The sequence below is a fragment of the Semicossyphus pulcher genome, unplaced genomic scaffold, assembly GCF_022749685.1.
Source record: "Semicossyphus pulcher isolate SPU_LCO1_2020_fin unplaced genomic scaffold, fSemPul1.0.p SCAF_25, whole genome shotgun sequence".
Classification (NCBI taxonomy): Eukaryota; Metazoa; Chordata; class Actinopteri; order Labriformes; family Labridae; genus Semicossyphus; species Semicossyphus pulcher.
The window spans coordinates 8,148,512-8,175,422 of NW_027211699.1; the positions used below are offsets into that span (position 1 = coordinate 8,148,512).

Genomic DNA, 26,911 nt, shown 5'->3' on the forward strand with positions numbered 1-26,911 from the left:
GCATTTCTTTGGTTTCCATTACCAGTTAGTCCTCAAATCTACACATTTTTAACATAGCACAGAAGCTCACATATACCACATACTTCTAAAATGTTGTGGTTATCATATTAGTATACTTTTACATAAGTAGGTTTTCACATCTACAAACTATTCTATACGCATGTACTGCTCTTGTTTTTGTTTCAACCACCTGGTTCAAACCATTAGAAACAGTATATCAAAACTTCACTCATCTGATGGACAATTAATAAGCATTTAGCATCCTTAACCTTTAAACTTTCAGAGACAAGTCTTACAACACACAAGGATGAAACTTTAACTGCAGTTTTATTACAGTTTTTCGTGAAATCCAAACAGTATGAATATAGCAAGAAAAATAGTTCAGCACCAAAAATCTAATTTTATACTCAATTGTTAGTATAAAAATTTGAACAATTAGAGGTAAAAATCAAAATTTTTATCCACCATTTAAATGTTCTCTTCATATTTTTTCACAATGAAAAAGTGAACTAATTTCTCAAAGGATTAAATTCTTGGACCATAAAACGAATGTATAGTACTGTTGATTCTGAGATATACGATGCAGCTGTCATCACTCCTTGTTTTTCTGCTTCTCCTTCTTCTCCTGCGCTTTTCGTCTCTGCCTGCCGAGCTGTCTGAAGAACAGTCTCTTGGGGTTCAGACCGTACGCCTTCAGTCTCTGTCTGCTGAACTCCCTGCCGCCTATTTTCACCCCGATGGATCCTGATCCACGGCGTCCTCCTGTATGCGTGTGCTTCTTCTTGGACCATTTTGGCCTCTCAGTCCTGTTTTTCACCACTTCAGCTTCATCTGCCGCTCCCTCAGTAGACACCTCCGGCAGGGGCTCCTCTTCCACTTTCATCTTCTTATTCACAGGTATCATAATCTCTTCCTCCTCTTCCTGGTCGTCCTGTCGGAGAGCTTGGGCGAGTGTCTCTCTTGTAGAGTCCATGACGGACGCAGCGTCACCGTCCTCTGGTTCTCTGCCTTCCTTCTCAGCATTCTTCATGCGATCTCTTCGCTTCTTCCCCACCTTGGTCTTAGCTTCTGCTCCCTCTTTATCCTCCCTGTAGAGTGAAATCAGATATTGTTACATGGCTGCTTTAATTGTAGATTCATTATCAGATGTGTAGCCGATTAGCATTTTACTCACTCAGAATACATGGAGCTCAGGATTTCCCTCTTTTTCTTTTCATTCTGGGCTTTTATTTTGTAGTTCTTCAAGTCACTCATCTCTTCCTTGTCAGACCTGAGAGAACCAAAATAACACAATGCTTGTTAATTAAATTACCTGAAACAGTACAGATGTAACACTTTCAAGACGAAGGGTGGAGCCAGTACCTGAACATGCACGTCTTCTTCAGAGAGCACCAACTGTTCAGCTCCTTTTCATTAGCAGTTAAAATCTAAGGGAAGAACGGGAGTCTTTATCAGTTTATATCAACATTCAAGTCTTTCTGGAACACCAGGGTGGACTTTAATAGTTTGTTTCTCCTATGAAAACTTGCTGCTCTGTGTGCGTTCTGCTCAGAGAGAAGATTAAAGTGAGATCATTCCCTGGTCAGAGCGCTCCCCGGAGGGAAAGCAATACCAGATCAGTCACCTCAAGACTCATCACTGCAGCATTGTGCACAAACAGTCAGGCAGCCTATCCAATTTCTTTAGTTTTATTCACATTAAATAAACAGTAGACACCATTATCCTTGTAAAAAGATTGACATGTAGCAGTAGTTAGAAAGGGGCGGGGCTTAGCCAACAGTTAGCTGAAGAGCTGTTCTCACCTCGTCTGTGCTCAGGCCGAAGTCGTTGGGCAGCACCTGTCTGTATCGAAACCTGCAGGGGAGGTCGTCTATGATGTCCTCATAGTCCAGCTTATAGTACTCATCCAGGTACTGCTCGAAGCTTTTCTCCTCTGCAACACAAAAAGCTCACAATCAGACTAAACTAGAACATATTTCACTGTACGTTTAACCCTCTAGAGCTCGCTTACTACATCGCCAAGGAGCGCCTATCATTTTTAAACCTTTTCCACTGTATCCAAACAAAGAAAATAAAATACAAGCTTTGTATTGTAGATCATTTAACATGTCATCAATGACCGGAACCTGAAATATACAGCGCAATAAGGAGTTCTGTGGGTTTAGAGGAAGCAGAGGGACCAGGTAAAAATTGAAAAGAATTTTAAACGAGGAAGAATTTAGTGACTTCTCAAATTTAGAAGTCACTGCGTGGATCGCTGGATAAAATTGTCAACACTTTTCACAGCACATTGCACCCCCTCTTGCGACGGCTCTGCCTGCATACAAACCGTTTCTTGTATAAGCTGCCAAAGACAAAACCTACAAACATGTACATTTTTGTTCTTATAACTTTCCAGAGGGATAATGTTTTAGACATTTTATGTTAATTTTAAAGTCTTCATTATTCAGTAAAGAATCAGTTTTGTTGTCAGACTCTTAAAGTGAGGTTTGTTTGGATTGATCCATAAACACTCATGCAGTTACTTTAACGTCACTCATTTCTACTGCTGTCTGGAGGGTTAAAGACCCAGGATGGCTTCCTTTGAACGGCAGGACGTTCAGACACTTACGTGGATCAAACACAGGCTTGTCTTTGGTGATGACCTCGGCAAAGTGAGACTTTTTCCTCCTCTTGCCCATTTGTGGCATATCCTCCTTCTTCATCTTCTTCTTCTCCTTTTTCTTCTTCTTCTTGGAGGCGATCTGCTGGTTCGGGTCGTAGTCGGCGTCCATCTGTTTACACAGGAGGAAGAAAGGTGAATGAGTTTCTCTAAACCAAAACAAAAATCAGACAATAAAACAGTCGATAATATTTCCTGTAAAAATGAGGAAACTCACGATGAAGTTTTCATCGTCGCAGTGAGGCCCGGAGGCATCATACTCCTCCTCCTCCTCCTCCTCTTCACCGCAGTCTTCCTCTTTGTCCTCTCCTGTCCACGCGTCCCAGTTCCAGTGCTCTGTTGCAAACACAGTTGAGGTGTTCTGTATTAAAAAATCAGTCCTTCCATCGTGTATACATGTATACGTTAGCTTTCAACACTGCTACATCAGCTAACATGGCTTACCTTCTAGTTCATCATCATCAAACTGAGGCTTCTCCCCGTCGTCTTCTCCGTAGTATTCATCCCCGAAGAACTTCTGCAAACAGGAAAACACAAATGTCCCAACCGATGAGAATCAGTGTGACTAGAAAAGGAAAACTCTTGGTTTATCTTTCTCTCAGCCAACAAGCACGTCTGCTGGTTTTAAGTGAGGAGGCAGCTAATTAGCCAAACACAGAACACCTGTGTGAGGTGTGCTGATTGGATGAGTGCTGATATAGAGAGTAACAGCACAGGGACTTTTAATTATGTGCATCGCTCTGCCTCAGGTGTTCTTAATCATCAGCAGGTGGTCTCTGTCTTGATTGATTAGGCCGATACCTTGGAAATACACAGGCCAAGAAAGCAACTGTTCACAGAATGTTATCAAACTGATACAAGCTAAATGTACGTGATATAAAGAAGCTGGTTTACTGAAACATGTAGAAGCTTGTAGAACTGTTGTACAAAAGCAATATAACACTTAAGGTCGCGCTGTTGTACTGATTATCAGCACAGCACAGCGCTATTGCTGCGTTCCAGACAACTCGGAAGACGAGTTTTCCGACCTCCAGCTAGAAAATTTGCTCTTGAATGCCATTCAAAGTTCCTGCTTGTGAACTCGGAGCAGATTCATCTGCCCCGACTACACGAGAATCAGATTTCTGACGTCACACAACAATTCGCCGCACACATGGAGAGCCACATCGATAATGGAAAACAATCAACTGAAAAGCAACGTTATGTATATTTGGCTGTATTATCATATAGTGACACGGCAATGTGATAAGGTCACTTTGTCACGGTCGGCCATGTTTTTTATTTACATTTGGCGTCGTGCACCTGGAACGCTCTGAGGTCGGAATTTGGACATTTCTACTGGGAAGTTCCCGACTTCCCAGTTGTCTGGAACGCAGCATATGGCCAAATCAAAGCCGGGCTGATATTTCAGTACAACAGCACAACCTTGAGTGTGATATTGCTTAATTAAGAGTCAGAATCAGCACCGCGGTTTCCTGCCAAGTAGGTTTACACAAGAAGTTTGTCCTGGTGTTTTGAAATAGAATAACAAACAGAGACGTAAACAGCAGCACTTCTACTTTCGAAAGAGTGTTTTTGGCAGTAATGAAAGAGCTGTACGGTTTGTGCAGGAAGGTGCAAGGATGGGAGTTAATGAAACACAATAGAGCCAGAGGAAAGTCTTAATGTAATAATATAATGTTATAATACACACTTGAAGAGAGTTGCTCTGGTGAAGGGTGCTGTGGGAGTGTTTTCATTAGTGCTGAGGATCTCTTTAAGTGTGAGGAAACATTCTCCTGTGTGAGCTGGAAAACTGCAGCCGTCTTTCAAACAAACCTCGTCCTAACACACTCCATGTAAACAATTGATCCAAATATCTTTAGCTAAATTATTTCAATGAGAATGAGAAAAAAGTGCATGTAACATCAGCCTTTGTTTGAGGGTGTAACTCTTGTTTAATACGGCGGACTGTGGCCTGTGAGATTGTTTACCTGCATGAGCTGCTCGTGTTGTTGCGGGTCAAACTCTCCCTCCAGGTCGGCCTGACTGAAGGCCAGCTGCTCGTTGCCCGTCAGCTCCTGAAGCCTCTTCAGCTTCTCCATGATCTCATTTCTCTTCAGGTTCTTTAGCTGCTTCAGCTGCTCCCGCTTCTGCTCTTTCTCCTGAAACACAGAAAGACGGATTCATTTCAGCTCATGAAGGGTTTAACACTGAGGGGTGGGGCTAGGTTATTTATTTAAATATAACGCACCTTTTGCTTCCTTTCTTTCACTTCTTCTCTTTTCCGTTTCCTGCGGTCGTCTTTGGAGCGCACAGACGTGGCGATGTTTCGAGGGTACGTTTTGATCTCCAGTGCGTCAGGCTCTTCGAAGCGGAAGTTGTAGCTTCTCTCAAAGTCCTCCTGGCGCTCCAAGAAAGTCTCCCCTTCCTCTTCTGAATCCTCCACGTCGTCCTGGACCACCTCGTCGTAGGTTGGGATCCTTCACACACACAAGGAAAATGTATTATGCTGCATATGGCTGTACGTATGTGAAAGCTTTATGTTTACTTCTCTCGGAAAACAAGCTAAACTAAAAGGCAGCAACGTACCGTTCGTCCTCCTGCTCCTCTTCCAGGTAGCCCTTGTTGAGGACGTAGTCCCTCAGGAAACGCTCCTTCTCGTCCAGCTCCGGGTCGTTCCAGTAGTCCCTCAAGTATTTCTGTCTCAACACAAACCAGTCTCATGTTTAGCAACTTAAACTCAAGTCTTTAAATTGATTTCTCAGCATGCATTCTTACTCTCTCTCCACCATATTTCACACTCACCATGTCCTTCACCTCCTCCGGGCCGTCGATCTCCGCCTGGCCTTTCAGCCAGTCCACATAGTCTGCCTCTTCTTCATCCTACAAACACACACAGCTGAGTTCAGCTCTGTTATGCTTCAGTACGTCTCTATTTCAAGACAGGAAATAACCTTTAACATCTTCTAACCTTCTCTTCCTGCGTTTTAATCCTTCTGGTCAGCAGCTCGGATTCTTTATCTCCCTCACTGCCTTCATCATCGTCTTCATCGCTGTCATGGATGAACTTGCGGAAGCTGAAGAGTAATTTAAGTTTCTGTAAGTATTCTGCAAGTTTTATTTTTGCCTGAGACATATAGATTGTGTGAGTCTTACCTTTCCTTCAGCTCCTTCTGCTCCTGGATGTAGGTCGGAGAGGCGGCTCTCTGTGAAAGGAGACGATGATGATTAATGAAGCATCAGGTGAGGATCTCCATATTGTCAAAGGATTAAGTTGTGCGCTACCACAGTTTACCTCTAGTCTCTTGGCCGCCTCCTCATCATCATCACTGTCATCATCATCCTCGTATTTCCTGTAAAATTAAACAATCAGAAGTTCGCAATAAGTAAGCACCAACAAACCTCATGTGGCCTAAATAACTAAATGTGCATAAACAGGGATCATAGAGTGAAAATAATGCACTTTCAAGGTACCTAAAACAAACTCTCGCAGCCTTTATCATCACATCTGAGTAATATTGTGAAAGTGTGATATTACGCTTACAGAAATTCTAAACCTATAACAATGAATGCTTTGTTTATTTTACCTCCAATCAGATTATGTTGAACATTTTTCAAGGAGTAAATTTAAAAAATCAAGCTCATTCTTGACCTCAAAAATGTGACAGTAAAAACATTTTCCAAACTATCAAGACTTTTTATAAACTCTTAAAACTCACTAATCAGAAACATGTCGGGTTTTTTATCTTTCAGTTCAAAACAATTTTCTGTTCTGTCAGTTTGTCCTAAAGTCACAAATCTGAGATCCTTTATGATCCAGAAATGTGACTGCATTGCACGTTATCATCAGCGGCTCACTTACCCTTCTCTTTCCAGTATGACTTTCCGTTCGTAGTCCTTCAGATACATGGGCTTCACTGCTTTCTTTGAGGTTGAAGGCCTTTCCTCGCTGGTGGATGCCTCTGAAGGCAAAATATTAAAGTGTGTTGTTAAAAAATGTTTCCTTCAATTGACTTCATCTCTGAGACATGGCATCAAAAAGGCCAAAATTCTCAGAAGAGCAAGAAATCCTATTTGAATCTGAAGTGATGTATTTAATATAAAAGTGTTTAGTTCAAAGGTCTCTTAGTTTAAGGAGGAACAGTATTTTAAGTGACAATCCAAGCACTAAGGAACCACAGACTTTGACCTTATCATGAAAACTTTTTAGTTGTTATCCTTTTACATTTCCTCTGAAAGATCTATACAATGACCCTGTCTGTCTTTTTTTCCTGGACCAACTGTTCCTAAAGTTTTAAAGTTTCCTTAAGAACATGAAAGCAACACCAACAGTGAAGTCACCTTCGGAGTAGAACTTTGCATCAGTCTGATAGATCTTTGGGTCTCTCTTCTTCAGCAATGACAATGTTCTGTAGAAATCCCTTTCAATCTCAGGGTCCAGCTCCTAAGAGGGAAAATAAAGAGGAAAACAGTCCTTAAACACAACGGCACGTTTCTTACATACTGTATGTGTGATGGAAGAGAAGAGGCATGGATGCTAACCACTTCACTGTCATCAGAGCTGGACTCTGACTCAGAGTCACTCTCATCCGCTCGGTCTCCATATCGGTCCTTTACTGCACAACAACACAAAACATATATTACACACAGTTACTTAACAAAGTATGAGTAAACAACTTAGCCACGCTTCCCCACGTTGGATCGTTAGCATCACAGTTAGCATCGTTAGCTAACAGTGGCATACTTACGTCTCTGCAGTTCTTCCTTCTGTCGATATTTCTCATATTTCTGAGCGAACTGGGAGTTGATTTTTAATTCCGATTTGCCTGACATGGTTTTGATAAAACAGATAGCTTTATGCTAATATTATAAACACACGCTAGTGAAGGGAAGCCATTCCAGCTGCTACATGCGCGAGTGTAAGACCTGAAACACGTGGTTTCCGGTGAAAACGTCATAGATTACCGTTACTTGCTTTGTCCTCCAGGGGACGCACTAATGCAAATTTTGCCGAATAAAAGTTCGAGTTTTTTTAGTTTCAGTAATGTTGCTCAACACTTCAGTCTGAAAAATCAATTATCTCTATATTACTTTTGATTTCCTAAGTTTTATACGTCATTAAAACTCACTTCTTAATTCTCTAATATTTAGAAGCATCAAAAAAGGTTATGTTTTTTAGTCCCTTAGTTAAGTTAAGTTTAGTTACTAATGTTTCTTTATAATGAATTAGCAGCCATCATACTTGACTGTATTTGCTTGGCTTGGTTAAACAACTTAGTAGATAATTTGACCGCTAATGCTAGCATTCAAGCCACTTCCAAGCAAAAAATCACCTAGCTAATTCCCAATTCCTAGCTAACATTAAATTAGCTACAATTTTACACCTTTAGCTATGAATTTACACCTTTCCTATTGTATCATGTAACACTAATAAACAGTAATATTAGCTTTCAGCCACTTTCTAGCTACCGGTAATTTTATCTAGAGGGTTTCTGAATGTGAACGTTAGCTTTGTCTGACTGTAGCTAATGGGTTATAGAATATGTTGTTTTAATTTGAAATATGGCCGGATTTCCCTCCAGATTTTCACTGTTATTTTTGCAGTAGTTGATTTATCCAGAAGAGGTAAATGCTAAGTATTTGTCAGATACCCTACATCATTACAACCTAAAACACAGTAGTATTGTATTATAACATTTGGGCTTTCCTGTAGGTGTTCTCTTGATGCACCTGCTCACTTGTCAAGAACATGGTGAAGGATGACTCAACAATACACCCTCTTTCAAAGTGACTTAAGTGTGGGTAAATAACGAAGGGTAAATAATACTTATGATTGGAAGTGATTGTCTGTTTGCAGAATCAGAACAGGACGCTTTGCCTCCCTCAGTTAACTGGAAAGGATGTTCACACGACATGGAAAGAGCTGAGGGGGTGACGCTGTGTGACGGATGAGACTACACGGCTAACATCACCCCATCAGGGCCGGATGACTCAGATATGATGGCATCAACACAGGCCAAAGACATCAAGAAAGTCCTTCACAATTATACACAAACAAATCAGCAGATAAACACGAAGCTTTGAGCTGATTCGGTGCAACACATGATTTCTATGACTTGTGATGTCCCCATTTATTCCTGTTTTAGAAATCCAAAAGATTTGTCAATGTGAAAATACTTTCCCTAATGACAGTTAACAAAGCACTGTAACTTTATTTTCTTTTTCAAATCTAGCGACTGCAACAAAACTGTATAATAAATAATAATGACAATAAACTCTATTTATAAAGCACCTTTTAAAACAAAGTTACAATGCGCTCCACACAAAATTAGTGCATAACAACAGAGAATATATCAAATAAAAATCCAGACAAACTAACACAGAGATTAAAAATAAGCCAAAATATCATACACACAAATAGAATCACGTAAAGGCACTGAAAGTGTTTTTTTTTAAGTAGTTTTAAAGAAAAAAACAGGGGATAAACCTGGTGACATATTACCACAACTTCCAAAAGTTGCAGATAAAGTCATATAACACCTGAAAACGTACCTTGTCAAAAGCATTTTTCATTTATCACATGCTGTCTGGCTTGAGAGTAAATTAGTCCGCTGACACAGCAATCCCTCTTAGTAAAAGAGCAAAATATGTTTGTGGCTTTAATGAGGAGTAGTTGAGATTTGTTCTCATTTCTAAACATCTTAAGGTGTGGATGTGTCCATAAACATCTAATAAGATGCAGGGTTTTAAAGGTGACAAAGTAGCATGACTTGAATGACGGGTGTACCTCAGGGATCAGTTTTAGGCCCACTGTTGCACACATTTGCAGATGACGCATGCAAACGGCTGAATTAGCACATCAAAGCTTACTACTACTATGGAAATGATTACACAGTGGCTTGTTGAATCATGTCTTAGTTTAAGTATTGCATGAAATATATATATCTATATCAAGCCCTATGATGTTTACATTCCCACTAAGGGTTAAAAGTGGCATAGCTGGTGAATTTAAACATCTTTGCGTAATTATGAAAAATCTTAAATATGTTCAAAATGTGTCAAAAACATCAAATACAACAAGGAAAATTTGTCTTTCATTCATGTAGCCAAGAGATTCAAGCATTCTTTGAGCTTCTCCCACTTGTCTTGTTGTATTATATGTTGAAGGCAAGCTGGATAAATAGACTTATGTCCTCATATAACCTCCCCAAATGATCAAAAATACATAAATTGTTAAGACTATGGGGGTTTCTGATTCTGAGAATACAAGCTATAATATCTAGGAACTTGTTATCTTCTGTGAACATCTGTGATTAAATATTGTGAGCAGCACTATTGGTCAAGCTGTTGTCTGGTCAGTAGTGTGTGTCCAACCTGAAGGAGGCTGATCTTACTGCCAACAAAACACAGTCCGAGCAAAGGTCAGGGAGCGTGCACCTGACTCGTTGCTTTTGTTTATGCAGGATCGGGTGAGCAGCGATGTGGTATCCTCACACTCTGGACATCGCATGTATTAAACAGCAGGTGACATTTTTTTGGGAAGCTGCTCAGAAATGTGATCTGAAAGAATTGTGTTTGTACAGTATTTGTTTATCTTCACCTATATTTAGATGTGATCGAATAAAAGAAACCCTTAATGTAAGTTAATTGTATCTCTAAGTTGACAGGTAATACACAAGTATACGTATAAAGCTTCAAATGTCCTGCAAACACTGAAAGCAAAGTTAGGCAGTAAAAAATACAACATGACTGCACTAGACTTTATTCAGTACATGTGTGAAGTAACTGCCGTACACGACCTTTTCAGTGGAATTAATGATTAATGATGTCAAGGAATTCAGATGCAACTTTTCTTTGAAGCCAGATATTTTCTAAAGTCTGTGCAAACAAAAACAAATTGTCCCGCAGGATGCTGGAGTCGAAATTTACACAGACGATGACGCCATGGATAAGGGATAAGTCTCATATACATTGACAGATTTTCTTCAAAGCGAGATTTAAAAGTCAGCATGAACTGCTTGGTTTTTAACCTGTTTGCTTATAGATTTGTCACCGCATCTTTTCCCGGTTATCAGCTCAACATTTCCGCTCTTCCTCAGCCTTGAACTTTGCACGTGACCTGCCTAGAGGGAGGTTTGACCACAGATTGAAAGGGTCAAAGCGTGGTTTGTTTCCCCTCTCTTCTCTGATAGCTTGACAGTGCATGGATTTTTGTTTTGAGTGGAAACAAATGACATTGATTTTATGGCTGCATGTCAGTTGACCTAATCTTAATTTTCTGCATCTCAAAATGCAACTCAGAATTATTTTTGTGTAAAGGAGAACTGAATTAAACGAATACTGTTAATGCTTGGAGTTATGGCAAGCTCTCTCTACTATCTCTACTCCTGCGTGTATAAAGTTGACTTGTCAAGTTAATATTTCCCCATTTTTGAGGGGGTAATGTACAGCCTGTAAGCAGGACTTACAGAACATTGTAAGAGACTTTCCAGCTTGCACACAGTGGTAAATATATATCTTACTTTTATGTGTAAATAAATAACAGTGAAGGAGAACGTACTCACACACTCACTGTGTTTTTAAGTGTGGGACAATTTCTGAAAAACGTGTGGTTTTGCCTTTCACTGAGACGACCTGACCTTCCAAGAAAAGGGGCTTGTTTTCCAACGAAGAACTACAAAAACACAGTCCGACCCCCCCCAGTAAAAATAAGAGAGAGAAAAAAACCTCACTTAATGTCTTCTGCCATGTCTGCATACCAAAGCTGTTGGAGGGACACAGGGGTATATGCTGCTGCACATTCTTCAAAACACCTCATCTGCCATTCACCTTAACTAGCATTTTAGCCACACATGACACAAATACACAGAATAAAATTAAGATTCAGTTCAACAATAACATAATTTATACATTTCCTGTTTCTGAAAGATGAACAGATAGATTCCAAAAATGTAGTGCTTATTCCCTTGAGTAAGTTCTGCGAAACTGAAATGAACAGAATAAACAAACATCTGTAAACTGTAAGGCTATATTGAAGGCAGTGTTTCACAACTCGTGGTACTTTTGCCCCAAAAGTTTCTTCATAGCTGCCATGTGGAAAGATTGTACACTATTAAACTGCACAAACACGACTAAAAATACTTCATTAAAAATATATCCATATATTTGTGTTAAGAAGATAGACAGACAAATAGAATGACAAATTAGCATGAAGCTGATTAAAATTTACATTCAGTTGCTGCTCATTACCTGCCCATAGATTTCTAAAAGTGATTGATGAATCTTTGGAATAGTTAGCTTAAAGTAAGCTAATGGGTTAGCTAACAGTTGAAAGAGTAAGCTAAGTGTAATAGACCAATATTGACTAGCTAAAAGTGATGGATAGAAGCTAATATATTTGGCTCAAAGTCATGGATATAGTTATAACTAAAATTAGGCTAATGCTTAGCAGTTGGAAAGTTAGCTAAAGCAAATATTATATCAGTAAAAATAGGTTAATGGTTGATATAAGCTAAACGTTATCCCATAGTTGAATCAGTATGCTAAAAGTTAACAGCTTAAATGGTTATCTAGAAGTAAGATGACATAGCTAAAAGTATGCTAACAATAAGCAGTTGAAACAGTTAGCCAAATGTTATCGGTATAAACAGTACAAATAGTTTGCTTAAACAGCTGAAACAGTTAGCTAAAAGTAATGGATTAACAGTTGAAATAGCGAGCTAAGTATAGATAAAAAGATCCAATAGTTAGCTAAAAGTAACAATTGAAATAGCTAGCTAAAAGAAAGTTATAACAGCTAAAAGTAGGCCTATGAATCAGCAGTAAGAATAGTTAACGTTGGCTAATAGTGATTGGAAAATAGTTGAACTTGTTAGCTAAAAAGTAACATAAGAAATAGTAAGATGAAAGTGTTGGATTAACAGAAACAGTAAGCTAAAAGTAATGAATGGTTGAAATAACTAAAAGTTGGATAACAAGAACTAGCTGAAAGAGTTAGCTGAAATGCTAAGGAAATGTAGTCATCAAAAGTCATCAATAATTGAACACACACGATAGTGATTCTATAATAAATAGAAGCATTTATTTATGTACATCAAATGTTCAACAAAGTTTACAACAAAATCTAGAATGATATCATTACCAAAAAACAGTAAAGAACAATATTTACATTTATGAACATTATATTTACACGCTGAACCTGCACTGTTAGTCTGAGAATGTACTTGACTTTATGTACAGTTTCACTGGCACATATGGATGTTTCTACCTAAAAGCCTCACATAGTTCATCAACCAATAATACAAATAACGTCTTTGTTAAGTGTAACCTGCATGTAACACTGCCACATCCTGCAAACAGTTGTCTGCAAACAGGCAGACACTCTGATTTTATACAAATCCAATGAGTTCAATAGCACCAACATGAACAAGTGAAAAAAATATGTCATTAAAAAGGCACACATTTGTCAGCAATACAAATAATTGAGATTAAAAAAAAGCCAATGAGAACTGTGTTAAAGAAACGTGAGGGGCCACATGGCTTTCTTTTCTAAGAAATGCTGGAATAAGGCAAGTTCAAGTTCTGGTCCTGAGGGAGGATGTAAATATACACGTGCCATCGTACAGAACATGAGCACTGACCCAATTGGTCACACGTGGTTGCATCAAAGCTCTTCAGTCTCTCAGGAATGCACTGGCCCTCCCAAGAGGGGCATAGAGAGGGAAAATTTAAAGATGGCTCTCCAATGCACAGACAGCCGATCGCAAATCAGGAGAAAGGAGCTGAAACTCTTCAACAACAGACAGCTGCTGAGAGCGTGTTGTGACCATATGTCCATAGGCACGTGTGAAGGCTGAAGGCTATCACAGAGTACAGGATAAATCAAGGCAAAATACAGTGTGTCATGTGTATTTTTTGAGGTCAACTACAGCAGCGTCTTTAGGTCCCTTTGGATAATATTTTCTTTCTACTACTGAGGCATTAGCTGGTGTAAAACTCTTATTTAGGTCACGCAAGTTAAACTGACACATTCAAAAATCATATTATACACAAACTGTATACTCTACTTAAAATCATCGGCTCTATTGTTAGAGTTTGTCTTGATGACAAGATTAGCTTTGCCAGGGTGATTAGCTTAGCCTTATTTAGCTTAATAACTTGGAAATTGGGGGAAACAGCTAGCAGCTTTGTCCAAAGGTCACAAAATCCACCAACCAGCCCCTTTAGAGCCAACTGATAACTGAAAATGTTGTTCATTTGTTCACTCTGTACTAAAACGAAAAAACACAACACATTTTAATGCTAAGTTGCCTCTTAGCTCTAGCTTCACAGTCAAAGGTAGTGTACCACATTTTTGGAAATCCACTTATTTGCTTTTTTGTCAAGACCTTAGTGATAAGATTGATTGCACTCTTACATCTGTTTGTTAAATATGTACATGGAGGCAGAAACTTAGCTTAAGTTAGCATGTAGAGTGGTACCAATTAGCCTTGCTCTGTCCAAAGGTAACTAAATCTATCACCCTAAAACTCACCAAAGAACATGTAAAAATCTCGATTATTTACCCTGAATAAAACCACCAACTCAAAAGAGTAAAAGCACCAATTATTTGTAATTTTTTTGGTTGTATGAAGGAATGTGAGCCAGACTGTTTATCGGCTAGATTTAGCTTCTTTTGGACAAAGCCAGGCTAACTGTTTGCTCCTTGTTCCGTCCATCTCCGAAGTTAGCCAAGCTAGCTGGTTGCTAGCTGTAGCTTCATATTTACCATACGGATATTTGCATGGCCAAGACAGCAAATCCCATTCCTCAGTATTTCATTATCCCCCCCCCCAAAAAATAAACAGTGATATTTACAACACTAGTTTGTGAATTTTACCTCACAAAAGTTAGCTCAGTTGAACAATACACATTGTGGCTTTAAGACGACACGGTTCTCCAGTAATATCATCAGTATCACAGTTAGAACAAATAAAAAAAAATGCTAGATTGTCTGGTGATTTGGTATGGTTTGTTGAGGAATAGATTGTTAATTTAATGGAAGAAAAATGTGCAACCTGAAATAATGTCTGACCCTGGTTTTCCCACTGTAGAGCGCTTGTTTGTCTGTGAGGATATAGTGGTTTCAGCTTGTCCCATACTGGCTTTGACTCCCTTTTCTTTGTGCACTGTGAGGTAAAATGCAAAAAGGACCTCTGCGGTAGCTTATCGTCAAGGCATCTTCTTTCCACTCTGCTTTTCAGTTTTCTGTGAAGGCTGGGTTGTCTGCCTCTTCATTCAAGCTCACAACTTGTCTCTGACAGGACAGGAAGCACAAAGATGGATGTCAGACATTGAAGGATGAGAGCAAAACAAAATATGTGAAGCTGTTGCAGGAGGAATTTCATTATAATTGAAATGACTCACTTTTGGGTAGGAGTAACCGTCCGGGCTGTGGCTCCTCCAAATGTGCACCTGGTCCTCAGTGGTTTTCTGATAGACGGGGTTGTCAAAGTGAATCGTGTTGGTGTTCTTAAGCCTGTAGTTCCTCCATAGTAGCACTCCGCCGACAGCCACAATGCAAATGATCGCTACAAAAGGGAGAAAAAGAAGAGAGATGGCAAATTATAGTTGTTTTTGCTTTATAGTAACTTGTATTATCTGGAAATGAGACACTTTTGCAACAACTCACCAAGAGGTAAGATAATATACAGAGCCAACGGGGTGGTGGAGGCAGTGTTGGGTACAACTGCGGCGAAATCAGGACGGGAATCTGAAGGAATGGTAAAAACAAGAGAGGAAGTTAATGATATACGAAGGTGAACTGATGTCAGTGTATGTCTGCGTCGAGTGCAATGCACTGAAATGACTGCACTGTGTGTTTTCCATGAAATACCCCACTGACCAAATAGAGTCCCTGCCTCTTATATAGTGCAGACAAGCATACGCTGGTTTCTGAACAGGCTAACTGTCGCATGATAAAGAAGTTGCAGTTGGAAGTGGTTTTGGAAATGCTTTCGTAGCGGTGCATTCAAGTTCAATTGACCTGAATGACACCCGAGCAGGAAAAAATGTTTTACAAGACACTACAAACATCACGATTCGTTTCCCTATCACAACATTTGGTTAATGTGTGTCGAACAAAATTCATAAAATGTTTAGCAGTATAGTAAAGTGTAATTAAATGACAGAAAACCACTTTTATGGTATTTCAACATACCTGGAGACGTGACTGGAGACCCCAGGGTGGTCTGGGAAATCTGAGGCTTCATTGGCTCGGTTGACGGGATCCTTGGCTTAGGTGTTGTGGTCCTTAGAGGAGACTTGGAGGTCCGTGGCACTGGCTTGGCTGTAGTTCTGAAGATCTGGATGGGTACTGTGGTGGAGTGTACCTGGGGCTTGGGTGTGGTGTGAACCTGGGGCTTAGGTGTGGTTTGGAATTGGGGCTTGGGTGTGGTGTGAACCTGTACAGGTGGCTGAGGAGTCGGGTCAGTATCTGGAACTGGAGGCGGTGCAGGAGCAGCAGGTGTAGGAACAGCTGAAGTACAAAGACAGGTGGAAGGATGAGAGTCACCAATACAGACAGCTTGAAATGTTCTATGTGTCAGACTTTCGTCAATATTATACTTCAGCATTTTTGCCCTTTGATCATTTACACACCAGGTACACATGTCCTCATATCCCTGGCTAGCATCATGTTATCTGGACAGACGCAGGTATATTTCGGAGGATGTCTGCCCACTTGTGGAGCTGCCAGGCACAGGAACTCACAGCCGGATACCTGGCACCAGTTTCTTCCTGCAATGGAAAAAAAGGTTTAAATTTTAGTTTGGTTTAACTCTTTCTTGTGTTTTGAAGTATGTTGACAATATTAATATACCATGCTAAATGTAAGCTCAGCTCACAAGCTAGCAGGCTGTTAGCTTAGCTTGGCACAAAGATTGGAAAGGGGGAAACAGCTAGTCTAGCTCTGTTCAATTGAAACAAAATCCACTAATCATCGACTCTAAAGCTGAGTGATCGGCTGGAAACAGAGAGAAATTAGTTTTCCCCTTTTTCTCATCTTTATGCTAACCTTAGCCAACCAGCTACAGGCTATAGCTAGCTCACATTACATATTAAGCAGATACAAACATGGCTGTGGTATGGATCTTCACGACAACTCTCAGCAAGAAAGAAAATAGGCACGGGTATAATAGGCTGACAAAAACGGGAGAAATTAGCTGACTTCCCCTTTTACTTGTCTTTGCTAATCTTTGCTAACCCACTTCTGGCTTTAGCTAGCTAACATTATAGAGTTAGCATAAAGACAGGATTGTGGTATGGATCAGTGGGATATATATTTGCATCAAACTCTAAGCAAAAAAATAAAATAGGCATATTGTTTGAACTCTAAACTATACATGTAAATTTAGTGATTAATTCATATAATTATTGTTGTGTTTTTTAACTGAAAAATAAAGTTTTCCATCAGTAAATATTCTGAGGCTGGGAAAGTCTCGGTTAGAGGGTCCGAAGCAGGCAATACTAAGGAAGCTTTTTTCAGAGTATGTCATAGGGGTGTCTCTTACCAGCAGGCTGTTTGAGGTTATGGTAGAGGATAATGTCTTCTGGTGACGACAGGTGCTCAGCCACATGTGTGATGTCCCCACCTGTCAGCCTGTTTGCACTGATGATGGCGTTGTTACTGACGTCTGTCCAGAACACACTCTCCTGGAAGCACAAAATAACAGTAGAGCGTCAATATTTCAGACATACAGTAGCAGTAGTAGTGATAAAAAAAACTACTGTTTACACATGTAATGAGGGGTTTATGGCATGTCGTATTTGACAGGCTCTGGGTTAATGTGTATCAGAGGTGGTTAACATCTACCTCAAACACAGTGACACCCAGTGGGTGAGCCAGGTTGTGTTCGTCAATGATGAGGGTGCGTCGACCACCACCCTGCACGTCGATACTGGAGAGGGTGTGCAGCTTAGAGTCCACCCAGTACAGCCGCTGGTTTAACATGTCTGGGGAGGGGACAAAAGGGGGGGTCAACAGGTCAGACCAGAGTTACTCCTGGCATCAACATGAACACATTAAAAAATACGCCGGTCCAGCAGTAACAGGCTGACCTTAAAGCTTCATGTGGATGGAGTCTTAAAAAGCAGCTAAAGACCCATCTGTTCTTTGTTTTATTTAACCATTGTTTTATTATATGTTACTTGCTGTTTTATTTTGTATATTTTGTCTGGTGGTTTATTTTCATTTTTGATTTAATTCAGCTTCTTTTGTTTGGTGTCTGTAAAAGGTGCGATAAAAATAAACTTTACTCGCTTGCAGTTTGTAAAAAAGCTCACCAGCTCCATTTTTATGAACACGTTTTATTTAATCTGTCCTCACTTCACCTTCTCCGTTATCTGCTTGCATGGGTCGCCGACCATTAAAAGAAAGATCAGGCTGCAGGGTATCATAAATGTGTGCAGTACCGGACTTTAAACAATCTGTTTCACTTTTATATGGCAAGGAAATTGACGTCTATCCTGGTTTATCCGAGTCTAAAGAGTTCATGTTGCTTCCATTTGGCTGCACCATTTGCCAGGATTATTTGTCCCTGCTGCAGTTGGCCTTTAAAATAACTCAATTTGATGGATTGTATTTGTCCACTGAATGGCTCTTATTTTCTGGCTGTACTACATGTTGTCATTTGGGGATAATGAAGATATTGATGCTTAAGCTTACCAAGTGTGATCCCGTTAGGCCACTCGATGTTGTCGGTGACCAGAGCGGTGCGGTCTCCTCCGTTAAGACCTCCCTTCTCAATCTTAGCAGGATTCCCCCAGTCAGTCCAGTAAATGAAGCTGCGAGAAAACATGAAAATTAAACACTGTATATGAAAATACTGGAATCAATACATTTATTTAGACTGCAAATGAAGACTATTAGACTTACTTGCTGTGGGGGTCTACCACAATAGCGCGAGGTTTGGATAAGTCCCGCCGGAAGAGAGTTTTGCGGCGGCTCCCATCAGCAGTTACAACAGAGATGGTGCTTTGGACGCTGTCAGTCCAGTAGAGGTTACCATGAATCCAGTCATAAGCAAGCCCCTCAGGAGCATCAATGCCGCTGTTGATGACTGTCCTGTGCTGCGTTGAGTCTTCAGCCGAGTCCATCGGAGCTCTGGATTGAAAGTGAAAAGCTGGTGTCAAGCAGGAGTCAAAGTAAAACTGTAAAAACGTTTATTCAGATATCTTTCATTCTAACCTGTAGATCTTTTTGTGGGAGATGTCCGACCAGTAGATCTCTCTGGTCGCCATGTTCACGTCGAGAGCCACGACGTTCTTCAGACGGGGGATCACTCTGGTGTACTCGCTTTTATCCAAAGTCATCTTTCTGACTTCATGACGGTTGGTGAAAAAGAGGTAGGCGATTGTACCTGCAAAAACAGAGTGGACAAGTTAAACTTTGTAAAAAAAATCCTTCTTGATTCATTAGATAATTTCAGTTGCAACTGCCAGACAGACTGATAACCGGAGTTGATATTAGATGATCTCCCTAGATTAGCAAAACTTTGTTAATCTTTAATCTTGTTTGAAATTGTGTACTGTGGTTTAAAGAGCAGCCAAATCCATGCAGGGATGAGATGAATAAATCAAACCAAGTAATTTAGCAACTGTTTCACAACCTTTCTCAAAGATTACACGTTGTGAAACGATTGCAGTTTGGTTAGGATTACGAACTACTTCACTTAATATAAGAGCTACAATAATGGGCGACAATAATAGGTTAATGTTGATCTTGGGTTTAACACAGGACACACAAAGCCGTTACCCATCTTACACCAAACCTTTAACCGGCAAAGGACCAAAAAACACACCCGTCCTCTCTAACTACTGTTAGAAACAAAATCTCACAGATGCTTGGAGCGTTGATTCTTTCCCACTATTTTATGAGAAAATCCACTTTTGAAAACTGAAATATAATGCCAAATAGCTTCAGTTTCATTCACAAGACCTGAGAGGAATTAAATTTGACCTCGACTCTAATAAGTACCCAGCCTTGCCCAGTGCCTAGAAAACATATGAAGGAGTCAGGTTCTCCATCCTCGCAACCATTTCAGACATCTGTTACATAACAAGAAGACAAACAGTGTGGAAAGAACACAGAGGGCTGATATTTACCGATGGCCTTGCAGGCTTTGGTTGCAGGATCAACTTGGTAACCCTCCTCACACTGGCATTTGTAGCTGCCTATTTGGTTGATGCAGATCTGGCTGCAGGTGTCGGGGTTGGCACATTCATCGATGTCTGATTGAAAGAAGAGTGGGGGAAAAAGAAATTATACACACGTGGAGCAATGCTGAGTCACTATGTCAATAAGAATTCTCAAATCCCTTTTTTCTCTAAAAGCAGAGCGAGTGTCATGGAGGAGTTTGCGACAGAGTAAACAGATTCTTGACATCATTTGTTTATCCGACTGAAGTTCATGGTTGGCATTCACCATATTCACATATCTGGCATCATGCTCAGGATGGGAAGTTAACTATAATGTCATGCTGCCGGGTCACAGGTTTCAAGTTGTGAAACTGAAGTGAATCTGAATTACTTTTCATTGCTTCCTGATTGATCAACAATAAACATAAAAAAATCTAAAGGCCCATACTTAAAGTTAAAACAGCATATTTGTTGACTACATAGCTACATTTACCCTTAAGCTAACGTTAGCATCATCCTCTTCCTAGCTAAAATAATAGAACACATATTATTTTAACAATTATTACAATATTATTAACACAAAATAATAGAAATGGAGTAAATTCCTCGCTAACATTACCATAAGTTACTACTCTGTAGTAACTAAAGCTTGCTAACTAGGTAGGCTATACTTACAATTTAGTTTGCCAAAAAGCTAGCTAATAGGAGTAGTATAAATTTCTAGCTAACAGTACTGTTAGCTACTCCTGAGTTGTCACATTAGCTTGCTAACTAGGTAGGCTATGTCTACAGTTGAGTTTGCCAAACAGCTAGATAAAGGAGGAGTGTAACTCTGTAGCTAAAAGTACCGTTAGCTACTGCTGTGTTGTCATGTTAGCTTGCTAGATAAAGCTAGATAACAGTGTAGATTCCTAGCTAACAGTACAGTTAAGAAGGACTTGCCTTTCCTCTCTTCTACTTTATCAGTAACTGTAGTGTTAGCTAAGAAGTGGTCGAATGCTAACATTAAATGTTGTCTGATGGTAGCTATCATAGATGTTGTTTTGAAATACGGCTGTTGCCAATCTAGATTTTCACTGTCCATTGCTTTTTCAGTTGCTGATTAATCAGGAAGTAGTGACATTGGTGAAAGATTCTTCACATACACTACATTTATAAAACGTGCAACCAGGAATACAGCAGTATGACGATAAAAAAAGCATTTGAGCTTCCCACACAGATGTCAGAGGAATGTGAATATGGTCAGTTAAAGAAAATATTTAAACAATAAGAAGGATGTTTGTAATCTATGGGAGGCTCTTACCTTCACAGCGTTTTGTATCAACAAGACGAAACCCAACAGGACACAGGCACTCGTAGCCGATTTTGAGGTCATTGCAAATATGAGAGCAGCCGCCGTTGTTGTACAGGCACTCGTTGGAGCCTGTGGTGGGAAGAAGAAAAGGTTAACCATATTTTTTTGGGAGGACGTAAAGGAACTAGCATTCTCAAGCTGCAGACACCCTCATTAAATATATAAAGGTCATAATTAACTCGACAGTTATGAATAAGAGGGCTCTGTACTCACCGCATTCCCTAAGAGGCTCGTCTGACCAATCCCTGCAATCACGACGCTTGTCACACACCTTCTCCATGCTAATACATTCCCCACTGCGGCACTTAAACCTTGTGGGGCCCTCGCAGTTGGTTGCTGTGCATGAGATGGATAGAGAGGATCCAGTTATAGACACAGACCTGTAATCTTGCAGTAAAATAGGCGGGCAGCACAGGAAGGGTAGAGGAGGTGATTCGTACCATTGACACAGCCACTTTCATCACTCATGTCCCTGCAGTCGTACTGATGGTTGCACTGGCGGCTTCCGTGGATGCAAGTACCATCGCCACATTCAAACTCGTCAGGACGGCAGGTGGGATGAGCTAAAGAGGTGCAACAGGTAGGAATTTGGAGTGAGAGAGATAATAACTTTAAAAGATTCACCCAGACCGTGGTATAACACCATGTAACCAACAGGATAAGAAGAATTTCGTAATCAAAGCTTACCACAGTTGGCTTCGTCCGATCGATCCAGGCAGTCTGCTCCTCCGTCACACTTCCAGCTGCCGTGGATGCACTCTCCATTGCCACAGCGGAACTCCAGGGACGAACACTGATGAACAGGAGCAGTGTTGGGTCTTTTTGTGCCACAGTTCTGAGGCCACTCATCCGAGCCGTCGGGGCAGTCAGCGTCACCATCGCAGGCCCAAAGGTTCGGAACACAGACAGTGTTGTTGCACTGGAAGGAGGAAGAGCCGCAGGTGACAGGTGGGCAGGAGGCCTCGTCACTGCCGTCGTCGCAGTCAGCCTCGTCATCACACACGAACGAAGAAGAGACGCATTGGCCGTTTCTGCAGAGGAACTCTGTGCTTGTGCACTGCTTTGGCGCTAAGGAAGATGAAACATACAATGAGTAATGAAAGCCCGGGAACACTTTAGAGTAAGGAGAAAGACGCTGTGGATTCTCAGAGCTGTAAAATACAGATAAATCATGTTTGCCAGATGTTGGAGCTTGTAGTTAACTCCACTTACCACAACTCTTTTCATCAGCTCCATTCTCACAGTCTGCTTTTCCATCACAGCGCCAGGTGCTCGGGATGCACTGGTTTAGGCGGTCCCCGCAGCTGAACTCTGTGGATCTACACGTTCTGGCAGCTGGAAGTGAATTACATAGAAAACGGTCTCTCAGACGATATAACCTTTGGACTGAGGGATTGATTGTGATAATGCAACACGAATAATGAGTCCATTCTTATGATACTCACAGCAGGTTCCAGGAAGTTCATCTGTACCGTCGGTGCAGTCATCTGTGCCGTCACACACCCATCTGACTGTGATGCATTTCCCATTCCCGCACTGGAACTGCCGGGTACCACATGTAGTCAATGCATCTGTGATACAAAAACACACAGTTCAGCTATAAGGGCCATTGTTTTAGTTATCATCTATCAAGGGCAAAAACTGTACGACTCCCTGTAAACACAGAGGAAGATGCATTTGAAGGCATTATATTTCCCATGTTCACCATCTATTATCCTCTGGGGTCCATGAATATCTGTACCAAATTTAACAGCAATCCAACCAAAAGTTGTCAAGACCAAAAAAAACATGAACAAAGACATGCATTTAGACCTGCTGGCGTTGTTAGAGGAACCTTCAGAGGATCACCAAATTCAGCAAGAGTTATTCTTTGGGGACCATGAATATCTTAACAGAACTGAAAAGTAATCCATACAATAATTGTCCAGGCATTTAATTCAACTGGACAATTTGAACCTCATGGTGATGCTAGAGTTAAGTCAGGGGATCAACAAAGTCAGTAGGATTTATTCTCTGGGGACCATGAATAAATGTAACAAATTTCATGTCACTAATCAATCCAATTGTTGTCGAGGCTTGCCACAAAAAGTTACAAAAATCTAAACCTGTTGATGGAGTTGGAGGAACTATAGCGGGAAACCATGTTCAGCATGATTTACCCTCTGGAGACCATGATTATCTTAACAGAATTGAACAGAAGCCCATGCAATAGTTGTCAAGGCATTTCATTTAATGGAACAATTTGAACCTCTTGTTGGTGCTATAGGAAAAGTCAGGGGATCAACAAAGTCAGTAGGATTTATCCTCTGGGGACCATGAATACACACCAAATTTCATGGCAATAATCAATCCAATTGTTGTCAACACATGCAACTAAACGATACAAAAATCGAAACCTGTAAATGGAGTTGGAGGAACTTCAGGGGGAAACCATGTTCAGCTTGATTTACCCTCTGGGGACCATGAATATACGCAAACATTTCATGGCAATGATCAAGCTAATTGTTGTCAAGACATGCCACACACAAACCGAAAGGTCAACCAGCTGGTGATTTTTGAGGCAACTCCAGGGAATCACTAAATTCAGTATGATTTGTCCTCTGGGGACCATGAATATCTGTGCCAAATCTAACAGCTACCCATCTGATAGTCAAGCCATAGCTCGTAAAAGAACAACAACGAACCTCATGGTGACACTGAGGGAAAAGTCATGGCGAAAACTTAGTAGGATTTATCCTGAGAGGACCAGGAACAAATACAGACCAACTTTCATGGCAATAATCAGTCTGATCGTTGTCGAGTCACGCCACTTAAAAAAACAGAAATGTCAAACTGATGTTTGTGTAAGGGGAAACTTCAGGGGATCACCAAACACAGTTTCAAGGTATTTCACTGAAATTTGAACCTCACTGTGGTGCTAGAGTAAAAGTCTGACGATCACCAAATTCAGTAGGATTCATCCTCAGGGGACCATGAATGACTGTACTAAATTTAACACCAGTCAGGACATACACCCTAAAAACACTAAAACACATGAAAACATATTTCCATCTGGGCTCAATTAAAGTTTTTCTTCACTTGCTCATCTACAGTTGGGTTTCATTCCAGTTTGGGAGGAGCTTTGTCTTCAAACGTGGCGATAAATCTGCTGGCAGAGGAGAAAGGGGGCTGGGAGGTAATCACTCTTACATGACACAGACATGGACAAACTCACACGTGCCTGTTTCTCATTTACACAGGGCAGATAAGGGGTTAAACAGCGATACTGACTTTACGTATGTAGACAGTCCACCATGCCTTTATCATATCGGGCTTTAGGAAGGAGCTGTTGATATGCCACGTTCATAACCACAACAGAAATGTAATATTCCAGTTTTCATGTTGGCAAAGAATCATCTGCTGACTGCTCCCAACCCCCATCTTTAATGGAGCCGATGAAGCCGCTGAACTGGAAGGACCAATTAGACTGTACATCAGAGAGGCAGCACTTTATGAAAAGGTACTCGAGGCCATTCCTCCCTCTGGCCCCCGCGGGCTCCAGACCCCGGATGGCCACCTGTTTCTGAAAGGGGGCTCGGGGGGGCTCGGTGTTTACCACAAGCAGCACACACCACCACCAACTACCCATTTAGCATCTTTAAAGGAAGCGCAAGATTTTCACCCATAAATGTAATATTTATGGGTAGGTATTTGGATTTTCATACGCCTGTGGCCGATTGGAACGAACAGGAGGAACACAGATCATACTTAATGCATGTAATGAACGCCTTACAGCATAATAAATCATAACAGCTTCTTGGAAGGGTCAAACATCTGGTGCTGTCGTTCATACTCGATGCTTTGAGAGCAGTTAAAAGGTCAGTTTGAAGGAGTGGCTTTATTTCTTCAAGCTTCTGGGAATGATTAACCTGTGTAGTAGTATTTTATACGACTGTGAATGAGTGTAAACTGTCATTTCAGTGATACAGGTGTTAAATAAATCTACTTCCGACCGTTAAGCTAATCACTTCTTTATGACTTCACGTGAAAGGCTTTGTGTTATCGCCCTCGTCATAAAGATAGTCAACCTTTTCATGTGGGCAAACCCAGTGACCCAGTTAGAATTTAAACTTAAAAACAACCTCACTTTATAGATCGAGTCTCATTCCCCGGAACAGACGACTCGTTACCCAAAATCAACTTCAGGCCGGATATTTACTTTACGGGTTTAAAGTTCAGACCTTGGCGGACAAACTGGACCAAATGGCAACGTTATTGATTTAGTTAAAAATCACAGCTCCTGTTTGCTGCCCTGACTGTGACTTCCAGAGCAGAAAACGATGCTACTTTTTGAAACATCTAAGAATAAAGTCTCCTATCAGGCGTCTCTTGCCGGTCAGACGGTTGATAGTACCTTGGCTTTAACAAAATAAGGGATTAATTGGGGATTATGACTGAGCACAGCTGCCGTTTCCTGAGAAGCAAACATTTCACAACGTCTGGGACAGACTTGTTTTAATACCACACATGTCTCTGACACTGGTGTGGAAATGTGCCTTTGTGACAACCAGTTCCAACATGTTTCACCACACACCGTTTCCCAGAACCGACATACTGGGAACCCGTTTAACGATGACTTCACCTCAGACCGGGTGTGCGACCAAAACTGAAGGAATGCTGCAGCGAGACAATGTGTGTGTTTGTATTGGAGGATGAGTTGGAGGGCTTCCATTCATTTCCACAATGCAGGGCGTTTCAGGTGATGGGGGAAGACTCCTGCAAACACGCTGGATGTTGCATCATGTAGACAGAATACATTACGGAGAGAGCATGGTCAAGTTCATGCAAACGTTCCCCTGGTGGATTTTCTACTGTGATTTAAAGTGGCGCCCGTTTCCCACATTATGAATGGCAACAGCTCCAAACACCGGCTTTTCAGAAACCCCGCTTGACATCTTCCCACAGACTGTATTCACACTGCTGGACCCTCATTGGCTGCACAACCTGCTGAGCGCCAGTGAATGAAAAGCACAAAACACTCAGCTCCATTCAAAAACCAGCCAGGATTTAAAAAAAAACACTGCAATGTAAAACTGAAAATTGTAACCTTTTTTTAAAAGCATGCTGACGGATGCATGGAGGAGTTAAAGTGTAATATCATGAGGAATATGTCGAGGTGAATTACTCATTGTGAGGAAAACAGCGAGAGAGATTTGACCTACATTCTGAGCATAATTGCGCCCTCCCCCCATCACCTTGCATCCGGTGCTGTCAGAGGAGTGGGCAATTTAAACCCACACAGGCTGAATACAGAACAAAATCACGTTTATGATCATATTTAAATACACATTTCTATTAGACAACATCAAGCTGAAGCATAGCACTGTTTTAGATGTGATTAACGCAGATGCCAAGCGGGAAAAAAGAGCCAATTAAGGCGTAATTGATGAAGTGAAAATGAGGGAACTTACTTGTCTGGACAAAAACGCAGAAGAGGAGCAACAATGACGCAAAACACGGCCGTCCCATGTTTTCCAGCCGCACTGGAAGATGCATTAACGCTAATAATAATAATAGTAGAAATACTAATAATACTACTTAATAATGTGACTAATAATTGGCACTGAAACAGTGAAGGCAGAGGGTCTAGTTTTTGCCTCCGCGTGCTCCGCTGTGTTAGAGATGCTCGCGCTGGAGGACCTGAGGAGGGATGCTCGGCACACTGTAATGTTTGACAACAACATCAGAGCCATTTCAAT

The 26,911-nt window shown here is 40.9% G+C and overlaps 2 protein-coding genes and 1 non-coding gene across 3 annotated transcripts; all 3 read right to left on the minus strand.

Annotated features, from left to right (window-relative positions):
* Nucleotides 1-451: 451 nt before the first annotated feature.
* Nucleotides 452-7,559, minus strand: kri1 (KRI1 homolog). Its single transcript, XM_069676004.1, has 18 exons — nt 7,393-7,559; nt 7,187-7,260; nt 6,986-7,088; nt 6,507-6,606; nt 5,940-5,997; nt 5,801-5,850; nt 5,616-5,721; nt 5,450-5,527; nt 5,234-5,343; nt 4,896-5,124; nt 4,636-4,806; nt 3,107-3,179; nt 2,880-2,998; nt 2,612-2,774; nt 1,803-1,933; nt 1,363-1,427; nt 1,175-1,270; nt 452-1,088 (listed from the first exon to the last, which is right to left on the minus strand). The coding sequence occupies exons 1-18, from the start codon at nt 7,475-7,477 to the stop codon at nt 593-595; spliced, it is 2,307 nt and encodes a 768-aa protein (XP_069532105.1). The 5' UTR covers nt 7,478-7,559; the 3' UTR covers nt 452-592.
* Nucleotides 1,545-1,644, minus strand: LOC138604498 (Z30 small nucleolar RNA). The gene has a single exon (XR_011309284.1). It is a non-coding gene; the product is annotated as a Z30 small nucleolar RNA (small nucleolar RNA).
* Nucleotides 7,560-12,777: 5,218 nt separating the features above from the next.
* ldlra (low density lipoprotein receptor a) lies at nt 12,778-26,684 on the minus strand. Its single transcript, XM_069675788.1, has 18 exons — nt 26,624-26,684; nt 22,619-22,744; nt 22,386-22,508; nt 21,861-22,241; nt 21,614-21,736; nt 21,387-21,509; nt 21,123-21,242; nt 19,787-19,912; nt 18,870-19,041; nt 18,558-18,785; nt 18,348-18,466; nt 17,496-17,635; nt 17,194-17,335; nt 16,283-16,420; nt 15,843-16,160; nt 15,315-15,395; nt 15,050-15,213; nt 12,778-14,939 (listed from the first exon to the last, which is right to left on the minus strand). The coding sequence occupies exons 1-18, from the start codon at nt 26,679-26,681 to the stop codon at nt 14,883-14,885; spliced, it is 2,739 nt and encodes a 912-aa protein (XP_069531889.1). The 5' UTR covers nt 26,682-26,684; the 3' UTR covers nt 12,778-14,882.
* Nucleotides 26,685-26,911: the final 227 nt, after the last annotated feature.